The sequence below is a fragment of the Caenorhabditis remanei genome, chromosome I (genome assembly GCF_010183535.1).
Source record: "Caenorhabditis remanei strain PX506 chromosome I, whole genome shotgun sequence".
NCBI classification, from domain to species: Eukaryota; Metazoa; Nematoda; class Chromadorea; order Rhabditida; family Rhabditidae; genus Caenorhabditis; species Caenorhabditis remanei.
In genome coordinates this window covers 14533183-14546310 of record NC_071328.1, presented here as the reverse complement: position 1 = coordinate 14546310, position 13128 = coordinate 14533183, and the positions used below count along the sequence as shown (strand labels likewise).

General features: G+C 40.7%; 1 protein-coding gene across 1 annotated transcript; it reads left to right on the top strand.

Moving 5' to 3' along the window:
- Window positions 1–193: 193 nt before the first annotated feature.
- GCK72_003193 (uncharacterized protein) lies at window positions 194–12062 on the top strand (the record flags this gene model as incomplete). Its single annotated transcript, XM_003091538.2, has 14 exons — window positions 194–295; window positions 384–479; window positions 1280–1357; window positions 1401–1462; window positions 1875–2594; window positions 3793–3913; window positions 4099–5536; window positions 6442–7497; window positions 8411–8544; window positions 9112–9355; window positions 10308–10426; window positions 10472–10886; window positions 11560–11630; window positions 11832–12062. 14 exons carry the CDS (start codon window positions 194–196, stop codon window positions 12060–12062), a joined length of 4887 nt encoding a protein of 1628 aa, XP_003091586.2.
- Window positions 12063–13128: the final 1066 nt, after the last annotated feature.

Genomic DNA, 13128 nt, shown 5'->3' with positions numbered 1-13128 from the left:
TTGCTATTTTTCCTTTCTCTTTGCTCAGAATAAAAAATTGTTTCGAAATCTGAAATGCGTTATTTGTTATATTTTTTCTCACTCTTAAAAAAATTTCGAAATTTTTTGTCAAATTTTTTTTTTCGATTCATTTCAATCTGAAAATTGATTTCAGGTAATGTGATACGAGTATCAAATACGACCCTATTTATTTATGTCATCTATAACAACATCTTATGTGAAATTGGCCGTTGCCGGTAACAACGAAAACGGCCAAAATTCGCATATCGACGGGCAAGAGAAACTGCTTGTCCAGGTAAGAGAAACGCGCCGAAGGCGCGCCAGCGCCGAATTTTTTTTGTTGAAAATGCTTAGTGCTTGAATTACAGTATACCTGATTTCAGTGCTTCAAAGAACACCGAATAGAAGCGACGATCGACGGGGAACGGCTGAAAGTTAGCGGGGAGTGTGAGGACCCGTTCTTTGAGACGACGTTTCAGGTGCGTTGGATGAAATTTTGGGGTTGAAATTAATATAATTGGATAGAGCGAAAAAAGGAGTTTATTTTTGTAGTTGAAAACGTTTTGATAGCTCCACCCACTCTTGAGATACGGAAGTTTGAAAATTTGTTGAAATTTAAAAATCTATCAACTTTGACATCGTTTCACAGACACAAAAATTGATTTAATTTATGCTTTCTTAGTCTTATCTGGTAGATCACAGCATGTGCTACATTTTTGTAATTGACAACTTTTTTGTAGCTCCGCCCATTTTTGAGATATGCGCCTTTAAAGGTAGCTGACGGGAGAGTGCGCCCTAATTTTAAAGCCGCATATCTCACAAGTGGGCGGAGCTATCAAAAAGTTGTCAACTACAAAAATGTAGCCCTGGTTTTGATCTATAAGCCCAAATTGATAAAAAATCGGAAAAATGAAAATTCACAAAAATTGACCACCAGCGGGGTCGAACCTTGGTACCTATTCTCATAGTTCTCACCTTAGCCAATCACTACTCGGCCAATCTCAGATTTTGCCAAAAATTGATTTTTTGACACGGAAAATACAATTTTGAAGCAATATTAATGTCAAAAATCGCATTTTTATCGTCATTTTGATGTAAAAATCACGTTTTAGCGTTAAAAAAGGTATTTTTAGGTATTTTCAACTTTATTGGCGCATATCTCAAAAGTGGGCGGAGCTATCAAAAAGTTGTCAACTACAAAAATGTAGCCCAGGTTTTGATCTACACACTGATATAATTCTCAAAACCGTACCACCATATAACCTTCCAAAATTTACAGATCAAGTCCGGCAGCTATGGATTCACTGCCGAATTCCTTAACGTTATCTCACAATTGACGTTTCAAATGAAACAAAAGGTGAGAATTTGTATAAAAACGTTAAAAAACCCAAAAATTTTAGTTTGGCGGTCAATCTGGAACTGTCATACTACACCATCCGGCACTTTTCGATGAGCGTTTACAGTAAGTTATCTAGAAATTTAGGTCAAGTTTGACATCCCGCCACGAGTTCCCGTTTTATCTCAGTTTTTAAAAATAACATTTATGTTGTAGATCACAAACAGGGCTACATTTTTGTAGTTGACCATTTTTTTATAGCTCCGCCCACTTTTGAGATATGCGCCTTTAAAGATTGTAGCTTGTAGGCGGCGAGACAAGAGGGAGGAGGGGAGACGCAGAGAAACGAGACGCCCTACGCCCTTTTAGGCGCCTAACTTTGAGCGCGTGTATCTCAAAAATGGGCGGAGCTATCAAAAAGTTGTCAACTACAAAAATGTAGCCCGATTTTCAAGCTATCATATCATATAAATTTCAAAATTCTCAGATTTTTTCTGACTCATCTACACGTCTTCAAACTTCCAATCTCATTTTTCAGCCAATCCCACCGAAATGTGCCTACAGAGAGCGTTCTTTTTGGAAACTTCTGGAACAATGAGTTCTACGATCATTGGAATATTTGTTTCAACAATCCGGCACCTAGAAGACCCCGAAACCATCTCACAATCCATACCCATTTCCATTTCGACAGCCAGTCACCGGTGACCGTGGAGATTACAGTAAAAGAGGCGGGGCAACAAGTGAAATATCGGATATCGATTGAAGGGGATTCGATTCGACAACTTATTGTAGATCAAAATGTAGATCAAAACTATGATAGATCAAAAAAACGCATCTATTTTGTGTTGAAGACACCGGTGACCATCAAGAGGCTAGCGATGGATAAGAAAACCTACCCCGAGAGAGTGCTAGAATTGCCATCCGTCTCCTCTGAAAAAGTGTTGACTGAAAATCGAGTGTTCTGCTTGCAATTCGCCAACAACACTTTTGCTCTACACCAATTGCATACGATACTCTCCAGGCTTCGCTGTAGATGGGCGGTTCCTATCGAGTTCGGACGGTTTTTCGAAAACAATTTTGGATTTCAAGCAGGTGGCCCCTATATTTTGGACAATCCCTGGCAGGATTCAATGGGATTTCAAAATTTTATGAAGGCGTTGTTCCCCACGCCACCAGAGGGTGCTGAGAGCAAGTTGACGGATCGGGTTGAAGAGCGACGGTTTACGTACACTTATTTGATAGAGGCGTTGTTATCAAGGTAAGTAATTTATATCACTGTCTAGATCAAAACCGGGGCTACATTTTTGTAGTTGACAACATTTTGATAGCTCCACCCACTTTTGAGATATGTGCCTTTAAAGATGTAAAATTCAGAAAAATTGAATAAATTGTCAATTTTTATGGCAAAATGTGATTTTTACACTAAAATGACCGGAAAAAGACGATTTTGACATCAATATTCTCTCAAAACTGTATTTTCCATGTCATAATACCATTTTTTGGCAAAATCTGAATTTGGCCGAGTAATTGTTGGTTATGAGAACGATGAGAATAGATACCGGGGTTCGACTCCGCTTGGGGTCGAATTCTCTGAAATTTTCATTTTTCCACTTTTTGATTTATTTAGTCTTGTAGATTAAGAAAAGGGCTACATTTTTGTAGTTGACAACTTTTCAATAGCTCCGCCCACTTTTGAGATATGCTATTTTAAAGATGGCAGGTAGAGAGAGAGAGGAAAGAAGTCTTAGAGACCGGCAAAATGTAATTTATTTCTATTATTTTCTAGTTTTGACCTCCTGAAGACAATTAATACAGAAATTCGAAAAATAAAAAAGATTTGCCACCAAGCGGACTCGAACCCCGGTACTCCGCTGGGGACATGATCGGCCTGAAATCCCACTCGGCCAACTGGACGCTTTTTCGAAAATTGCAGGAAAATGGGGGTTTTTTACGGCTTTTCATGATTTCTCACCTTATTTTTTTGCATTTTTCACGTCAAAAGCATACATTTTGGTCATTAAGTGTGAAAATGCATGATCCACCATAATATGGTGCATCGGAGGACTATTTTTTACGCTGTAACTGCATATGGAGGGAATGTAAAAAAAAGTTGTCAATTATAAAAATCATCTACAGAAAATTTCCTACATTTTTGTAGTTGACAACTTTTTGATAGCTCCACCCACTTTTGAGATACGTCCCCGCTTCTCTGCGTCTCCCCCTCTCTTCTTCACTCTAGCTGATAGCTTTCATCTTTAAAGGTGCATAACTCAAAAGTGGGCGGAGCTATCAAAAAATTGTCAACAACAAAAATGTAGCTCTATTTTCGATCTACAATAAAAATGTAAATTCGTAAGAGTAGTACATAAAACGAGAAAGTTGCAAAGCTTCAAATTTGGCCAATTTTTTCTATCAAAATCTGGAATTTTTAAAGATAATCAGAAATACCTTTTCAGAGGCTCCGCGGTCAAAGATCAACTACTATTAGACCGTCAAAGATGGCACGACTTCCTGAGTATCATCAAGGAACATGTGAATGATGATGATGCGAATGAATCTTTTTATCAGAGGCATACTGTAAGTTTTTAGCGAAAATTTTTATATGAGGGTGTAGATCAAAACCAGGGCTACATTTTTGTAGTTAACAGTGTTTCTCTAGCTCCACCCACTTTTGAGATACAAGATTATATAAAAATAAAAACCGGATGACACTTGGGGAAAAAGCTATGAGCTCTGAAAGTTAAGCATTTTTTCTTTTCCAGCTCTGCGAATCAGCCCTCGAAGATCTTCTAAACCACGTCGACAACCGTCCACGTCTCGGAGACCTTCTAAAAGTCTTCAAACGTCTATGCCTCTCAAGAAGAGAAAGCAAACTGAGTAACCAAGTATCTGAAGAAGAATGGAGTCAAGGATATCGGAAAGTTCGTAAAGTTATTCTAACACCCACCCGGAAGATTTATTTGGCACCGGAGCAAATCATGGCAAATCGAGCGATCCGCGGCGCGTGTCACGACGGAACCCGTATCATTCGAGCGACGCTTCGAGACGATAACCTTCAGAAAATGAGATTCAATCAGTTGGGAAATTTGCAAGGGGAGATTACACTTGGTCACCTGAGAGATGGATTCGGTATCATGGAACGCGCCTTCGGCTATCTCGCTTCGTCAAACTCCCAGATGCGAGAGGGCGGGGCGTATTTCATGGAGAGATATGATGCGGAGCAGTTGGCGGAGTACAAAGAGGAACATCCCGGAGAACCAGTACCCCACTCGTTTAAACCAATGATCAAAGAATACTGGAACGTCCTCGGAAAATTCGTAGACACTGGGAGTATCCCCAAGGCCTTGGCGAGACTTGGGCAGTGCTTCACTCAAGCGAGACCTATTGATAACGTGTCGATATCCCCCACGGACTATAAAATGATACCAGATGTCATTGGAGGGAAGAACACGGAAGGCAAACCGTATATGTACACAGATGGTGTCGGATGTATTTCTGCAGGGCTCGCCGAGCAGATCTTTGGGAGTCTAGGGATCAAACACATCCCCTGCGCCTTCCAGTTTCGATTCCGCGGCTTCAAAGGGATGTTGGCTATCGATCCTAATATCGATCACACAGCGAACTACTGGGAGTCGCTAGGCTTACGGTATCACAGAGTCAAATGTCTCTTTCGAAATAGTCAACTGAAATTTGAGTCTTGTCAAGAAGATGAGCAAATCGAGATGGTCAAATGGTCCTGTCCGACACCAGTGACACTCAACAAGCCATTCATCAACATTCTCGATCAAGTATCCGGTCTGCAATCCCTGGAATGTCATAAACGAGTGAGTGGACGAGTTGAAGAGTTGCTATCGATGGAAATGGATAACTACTCGGCGGCCGTGGTGAATGAGGAGAAATGCCGGGAGGTGTTGGAGGGTATGCCGAGGAGAATTCATTTCACGTCGATGGAGAGGAAAAATGGGTTCGTGCTCTCCACGGAGCCATTCTTCCGAAGTCTTGTCAAGGCGTCTATCGACTCGGCGATGAGTCGACTTTTACGGAAACTTCAGATTCCGATACCTGGAAATCTTGGAAGATCGATGTTCGGTATTACGGATGAGACTGGACAACTGCAGTATGGACAAGTGTTTGTGAGGTACACGGAGAATGTGAATGACAAACACCCTTCGAGGCATAAGAAGACGATTACGTTGACAGGTAATTACAAAACGTTTTATATGAACGTGTAGATCGAATCCAGGGCTATATTTTTGTAGTCGACAACTTTTTGATAGCTCCGCCCACTTTTGAGATACACGTGGTCAAAGGCGGCGTGGAGAGAGCGCGTCTCTCCCTCTCCTCCTCCTTGTAGCTCTGCGGCGCCCATCTTTAAAGGCGCATATCTCTAAAGTGGGCGGAGCTATCAAAAAGTTGTGAACTACAAAAGTCTAGAGCTAGAATTGCTTTATATAATGCATGTAAATGCTATCCGTTTACACCAAAAATGACAAAGTTTAACGGCTCCAAAGTTGAGCAACTTTTTGAAGGGTACCTGACTTTAAAGGAGCAAATCTCAAGAGTTAGAGGAGTTTTCACAAAGTAAACTACCCCAGATATGAAACTAAATTTTATCTACACAGCTAGTAAAAAAAGTTCACTATGTGCACAAAAAATAGCTAAATTACAAAGTTTCAAAGTTGAGCAACTCTTGAACATACTGTCTAAAAACCACTCACTTTCAGAAGCGCATATCTCGAAAATAAATAAAAAGTTACTTGACAATTTTTATATAACCTTGTAGACCAAGAATTGGCCTACATTTTTGTAGTTGATAGCGTTTTGATAGCTCCGCTCACTTTCGAGATATGCACCTTTAAAGATTGGAAGGGCGAGAAGGAGAGAAGGGGAGAGACGCAGAGAAACAAGACGCACTCCTTGTTTTGCATGCACTCTCGCCCGTTTGTCTTTAAAGGCGCATATCTCAAAAGTGGGCGGAGATATCAAAAAGTTATCAACTACTAAAATGGAGCCCAGGTTTTGATCTACAAGTCCATATAACTTTTAGAGAGCTCCGATTATTTTTAAGAGCGTAGCAAACGCCCCAAAAACCAAAATTTTTTCAGGAAAAGTGCTAGTAACCAAGTTCCCGTCCCTCTGCGAAGGTGACGTCCGGATGTACGAAGCCGTGGACATCCCTGAACTCCACCATCTTCAAGACGTCATCGTGTTCCCCCAGACGGGTCCCCGTTCTCAACCCGACGAGATGGCCGGTTCCGATCTAGACGGCGATGAGTACGCATTGATATGGGACCCTCAACTGTTCTTCGAGAGGAATCAGAAGGCATTTGAATACAGTTCGGAGAAACCCGACCAACATTTCGCCGCCGAAGAAATGGACGACGGTTTCCACTGGTTCTATACGGAATACGCGAAGCAAGAGGATGTCGGCGTGACATCAATCAACCATTTACACCAATCCGATCAGTTTGGTATTAATTCCGACGTGTGTCGATCAATAGCAATCAAAAATGGAATGGCACTAGACTACGCGAAGTCAGGTGTCGCTCCGCCTCCTTTGACCAGTGTTTGGAGCTCTGAGGGACCGCCCGAAAGATCGGAGAGACGACCGGATTACGCGAACAATCGATATAATGGAAGTCCTTCTTATCAATCGTCACGTCTTCTAGGACAACTTTATAGGGAGTTGAGATGTGTGAATGATGTGTGTTCCGAGGACAGCAAACAAGTTCCAGTGGCTATCGACCCACTGCTGACGTGGCAGGGGTGGGAGGAGTTTGTCGATGGAGCGCACTTGCACATGACGAGATACAACGCAGAAGTTCGATCGATAATGGACACGTACGGGGTGGCGACGGAGGCGGAGATATTTTCAGGGTGCTACCGAGAGATACGGAATAGACACTCGGAAAAAGAGCAAGATGATATGAGCATTTACAATACGGAGAGTGTGATAGAGACGCAGATGACAAGGGTTTTTAGAAAGTATCGAGAGCAGTTTTTCGAGGAATTCGCTCCTGGAGACAATGGTTATATGAGACTGACGGAAGTTGAGAATCCAAGAAATGATGAAGAGGAGAAGGATGTGTTGAGAAGGGTTTGCAGACAACCGACGGGTAGAATGATGGCCAAAGCGGTCGCCTATTATAGAGACTGTTATAGTAAGTTTTTTTTTACATAAACTTGTAGATCAAAACCAGGGCTACATTTTTGCAGTTGACGGTTTTTCGATAGCTCCGCCCACTTTTGAGATATACGCTTTTGAAGTTGGGAATTCGCTAAATTAGTCAATTTTAACGCTGAAATGTGATTTTTACACCAAAATAACCGGAAAATTAAATTTCTGGCGTTAGAAACTATCCAACCCCAATTTTCCATCTCGGGAACCTCATTTTTAGCAAAAACTTGGCCATGAAGGTCTTGGTCAAGGGACACCACTATGAGAATGGGTGCCAGGGTTCGATACCGCTTGCGGCCAATTTTGGTGAATTATGCATTTTTCCTGTTTTTGAAAAATTTCATCTTGCAAATCCAGAAAAGGGCTACATTTTTGCAGTTTACGGTTTTTCGATAACTCCGCCCACTTTCGAGATATACTCCTTTAAAGAGCAATTACAGATTTTCCAAGTTTTTTAAAAATTGCCTAAATTCAAAAGTCTATAACTTTTTTCCCAAGTGTCATTCCGGATTTATTTTTACATGCGCTTGTAGATCAGATGTAGAGCTATATTTTTGTAGTTGACGGTTTTTCTCTATCTCTCTTCCCCTTTGAGATATGCGCCTTCAAACATAGACACCTGGAGAAGCCGAAAAGGAGAGGAGGGGGGAGACGCAGAGAAGCGAGACACCCTCCTCTTTTCGTACGCTCTATCGCCCTCTTCTCTCGCCGCCTGGGCGCCAAACTTTGAGCGCGTGTATCTCAAAAGTGGGCGGAGCTATCAAAAAGTTGTAAACTACAAAAGTGTAGCCGTTTTCTTAATCTACCCAGTCATTTATTTTGTTCTTGTGATATCCAATTTTTGCAAGCTGTAAAATGTCTTCAAAATAAACCAATTTTTAAAGAATTTTTTCCAGCCGCCGCCCAAAACTCCGTAGACCGCCGACTCTCATTTGCCTGGATTGCATACGACATTCTAAACACCGTCAGAGGAAAGAATCTATTGAATTCTTACGACATGATGCCAGTAACACGCCTCCCACAGTTTCAGGTAAGCCATCTGAAACTGACTCGAATTTGACTATTATAATCAGAAAATTATCTCGATCGATAGATCAAAACAAAAGCTTCATTTTTGTAGTTAACAATTTTGTGGTAGCTCCGCCCACTTTTGAGATATGCGCCTTTAAAGATGACTTTAAAGATGACAAGAAAAATTGCTAAATTTCGTAGCTTTATAACTTTCTTGTTTTTTGTGCGACCGGTACAAAATTATATGCACATTGTAGATCAAATCTAGGGCTACATTTTTGCAGTTGACAACTTTTTTCTATCTCTTTTCCCCTTTGAGATATGCGCCTTTAAAGATGGTAGCTTTGAGGCATCGAGAAGGAGAGTAGGAGAGAGACGCAGAGAAACGAGACGCGCTCCTCTTTTCGCACGCTCTCTCGCCCGCTTATCTTTGAAGGCGCATATCTCAAAAGTGGGCGGAGCTATCAAAACATTTTCAACTACAAAAATGTAGCCCTATTTTTGATCTACACAGTGATATCATATTCACTCGATTTTGATAAACATTTGAGATCGTGACACCTCTGGGAAATTTCTGAAATTTCAGGCAATCTGCGATCACAGAAAAACCTACATAGACGATGACAAGAATACTCCCAATAGCAAAACTAAACTTGGTGAATTCATCTCTCGACTCATATCCTCTGAAAATCCAATTGGCGAGCCTCTGGGAGAGCAAGAGAAACAAGCGAAAGAGATAATTATGATCTACGTTCGAAAATATTCAAAACTACACGAATGTCTGTTTATTATTGAGCAATGGGCAAGAGCAAAGGGATTGTTGTCCGATGGTAGGTCAAAATATGCGAAAATTTGAAAAAAAAAATTGAAAATTTGGTCAATTTTAAAGATATGTAGCATTGTCATTTTTTGTGCAACTTTCAAAATTTTTATGTCATTGTGTAGTTCAAAACTAGCTCTACATTTTTGCAGTTGACAACTTTTTGATAGCGCCGCCCATTTTCGAGATACACGTTGTCAAAGTCAAGCAGCCAGGCAGCGAAGAGTGAGGGCGAGAGAGTGTGCAAAACGAGGAGGTTGTGTCTCGCTTCTCTGTGTCTCTCCTCCTCCGCGCTCTCGCCCTCTTAGGTACCTATCTTTGAGCGCGCGTATCTCAAAAGTGGGCCGAGCAATCAAAAAGTTGTCAACTACAAAAATATAGTCCTATTTTTGATCTACAAGACTGTTAGAAAATTTTTGGAATTGCCTACTTTGGAATTCCAGCAGAAGCTTTCAAAGTTGGTCGTTTTTTGAACACTTTGCATTTCAAAAACTGTCAAAATTTGTGGGTTTCCCGTGTTTAAATTGGTTATTTTTCAAAATTTTAAGTATTAACTGTCAATGATCCAAAACTTCAATGAAAAATCGGTCAACTGAAAAGCTCTGTAATTTTTTCATTTTCAGTTCTCGCTTTTAAATTTCCTGTTCCCCATGTAGATCAAAATAAGGGCAACATTTTTGCAGTTGACAACTTTTTGATAGCTCCGCCCACTTTTGAGTTATGCGCCTTTAAAGATAGGCATCACAGCGGCATGCGAGAGACCGTGCGAAAAGAGGAGGGTGTCTCGCTTCTCTGCGTCTCTCCCCCTCGCTCCTCTTTAAAGACGCATATCTCAAAAGTGGGTTGAGCAATCAAAAAGTTGTCAACTACAAAAATGTAGTCCTATTTTTGATCTACAAGACTGTGTTAAAATTTTCAAACTTGATTTTTTTGGGACTCCGGTATAAGTCTTCAAATTTCAGCACCCCTCAAATGGTATCACCTCTCACTTCTTGTTATTATGGTGGCCACTAATAAATTGGGGTCATTAATTGATGATGAGAATCCGACAGATACCGATACCGCGACGATTATCGATTTTGTAAGTAATAGGCTCCGCCCACTTTTCCGAATTGTTGTCTTGTAGATCAAACCTACCGAGTATATGAATACAGTAACCCGAAAGCTGTCAGAAGGGGATCTCGACCGTCTAACCCTCTCATTCTTCCATTATCTGTCGACACGTGAATTCCGACGTCTTCGGATTCTGAATTTCAGCACGATCGGGCTGAAAAGTGTATTCATGAGAGGAGAATGGATGGGCTATCATACGGCGGCCACTCAGACATATTTCAATATTCTTCTGAATCTGAGAATCGATGAACTTCCGATTTCAACGGAGAGTTGTGTGGAGAGACGCAGTGATATCAGAGAGGGCGATCCGTTTATTCTCGAATTACCATATGGATTCGATAGAGACATTTTGCTGCAAAAATTGAGAGAAAACTCGAAATGTGTGGAGATTCAGGGAAGAGTGGACGGGAAGCGCACTGAAGACATTGGTGAGTTCTTGTCACTAACTTTTAGAGCCCGTCACTGAAAATGGTTTCACATTTATATAGACCAAAATCAGGGCTACATTTTTGCAGTTGACAACTTTTTGATAGCTCCGCCCACTTTTGAGATATGCGCCTTTAAAGTTGGAAATCTCCAATGAAAAACTCGAAAATGTGATTTTTACATCAAAATAACCGGAAAATTCCGTTTCTGACGTTAAAAACTATAGAAAACTTAATTTTCCCTGTCGAAAACCACATTTTTAGCAAAAATTTGGCCGAGAAGGTCTCTTGGTCAAGGTATACCACTATGGGAATGGGTACCAGGGTTCAATCCCGCTTGGGGTCAATTTTTGTCAGTTTTTATTTTTTGTTTTTGATTTATTTTATCTGTTAGATCAAAACTAGGGCTACATTTTTGTAGTTGACAACTTTTTGATAGCTCCGCCCACTTTTGAGATATGCGAATTTAAAGACTAGAGGGTGAGAGAGGGCGCATCAACTTTAAAGGCGCATATCACAAAAGTGGCCGGAGCTATCAAAAAGTTATCAACTACAAAAATATAGCCCTCGTTTTGATCTATAAGATGAATATAATTTTTAATTGGTAGATCAAAATCGCTATCTGTGACGGGCTCTCAAAATTTGCAAATTTTCACCTATTTTTCATTACTTCCAGAACGCATCGTCATCTCCTGCCGTGGAACAATCGAGGCAATCAATGAACTTCGGGATTTTGCTATTATTAAGGTAAGTAGAAAAGGTAGATCACAAAAACCGCGACGCGACCCTGACGCGACCGCAGCGCATGGTCAAGCTTGTCAAAATCATGTGTAGATCAAATCTGACTTTTTTCTGTAACAGCAAGCTGTAGATCACAAGAGCCGTCACGCGACCGCATCGCCTCTAAAAGGTTTCTGAGAAAGTGCGCTCTATCGATAATTCTTTCAGCTCCCCCGCCACCAATGGCAGCAGAACGAATCGATGTCAAAGGCACTCGCCCATATCGTGTATCACAAGATAATGGGAAAGAAATTTGTGGACAAAAAACCAAAAAATAATCAACATCCTCAATGGAGCGCAAATTCTCGAGGTCCTCAACGTCAATACTCGGCGCCCACTCAAATCGGTCGTCGTCCACGTGGAGTACACCGCGGTCAGAGATTTTATTCAAATCTGTAGATCAAAACATTCCGTCCGCCGAACATTAAGATGCTATTAGCAGTCCACCCGTCTTACAAGTGCGCTCCACCGCAAACGAGAGATTATCGACGAGAGAGACGCAGAGCTTTTTCTTTTTTTCTGGCGCCAACACAAAATTTCACTATTTTTATCCTATTTTTGCTATTTTTCGTAAATTTTTTGGTAAATTATTATGAAAAACTGTGAAATTTTGTGTTGGCGCGAAAAAAAAGTGAAAACTCTGCGTCTCTCTCGTCGATACTCTCTCGTTTGCGGTAGAGCGCGGTTGTAAGAAAAGTGTGCCGTGCAAATACAAAGTCGTCTTCTTCAATTTTCAAGCCGCACACGCGCTGCACACGCGACGCGTGTTCAATTTCATTTGTGATCTACCGTTTTATTTTGCTGTATCAATTTTTCTTGATTTGATCTACATGAATGAATTTTGTTGGTTTAGTCCTCGTGGACAAGTGGTTTTTTTTAAATTTACAGAAGAATGTGGGGCAATTAATATATACTGTTTATTGTAAAAAAAAAAATTAATAAAAATGAAATTATTTTCGTATTCCGCCAAGAACAGATTCATTTTATGGTCCATTTCTGCTGACGGGAATGGGACTTCCGGTTTTTTTCTGAAAAAAAGTTGTTCTTTGACTGTTTTCCATGGAGTTAAGAATGTTTGGAACGCTATAAAAGTTATATAACCTTATAGATCATAAATAGAGCTCCATTTTTGTAGTTGACCATTTTTTGATAGCTCCTCCTACTTTTGAGATATACGTCTTTGAAAATAGCAATTTGGCGGCGGCGAGAGGGAGAGTAGGGAGAGACGCAGAGAAGCGAGACGCCCTCCTCTTTTTGCACACTCTCTCGCCTCAAAATATTTAAAGGCGCATATCTCAAAAGTGGAGGAGCTATCAAAAAGTTGTCAATTACAAAAATGTAGCCCTGGTTTTGATCTACAAGCTCATATAAAAATAAAAACAGAACAAGGCTGGAGAAAAAAGTTGTGAGCTTTCAAAATTAGGCAAATTTTGAAAATTTTCTTACCTCGTTGATTCTGGAAGGA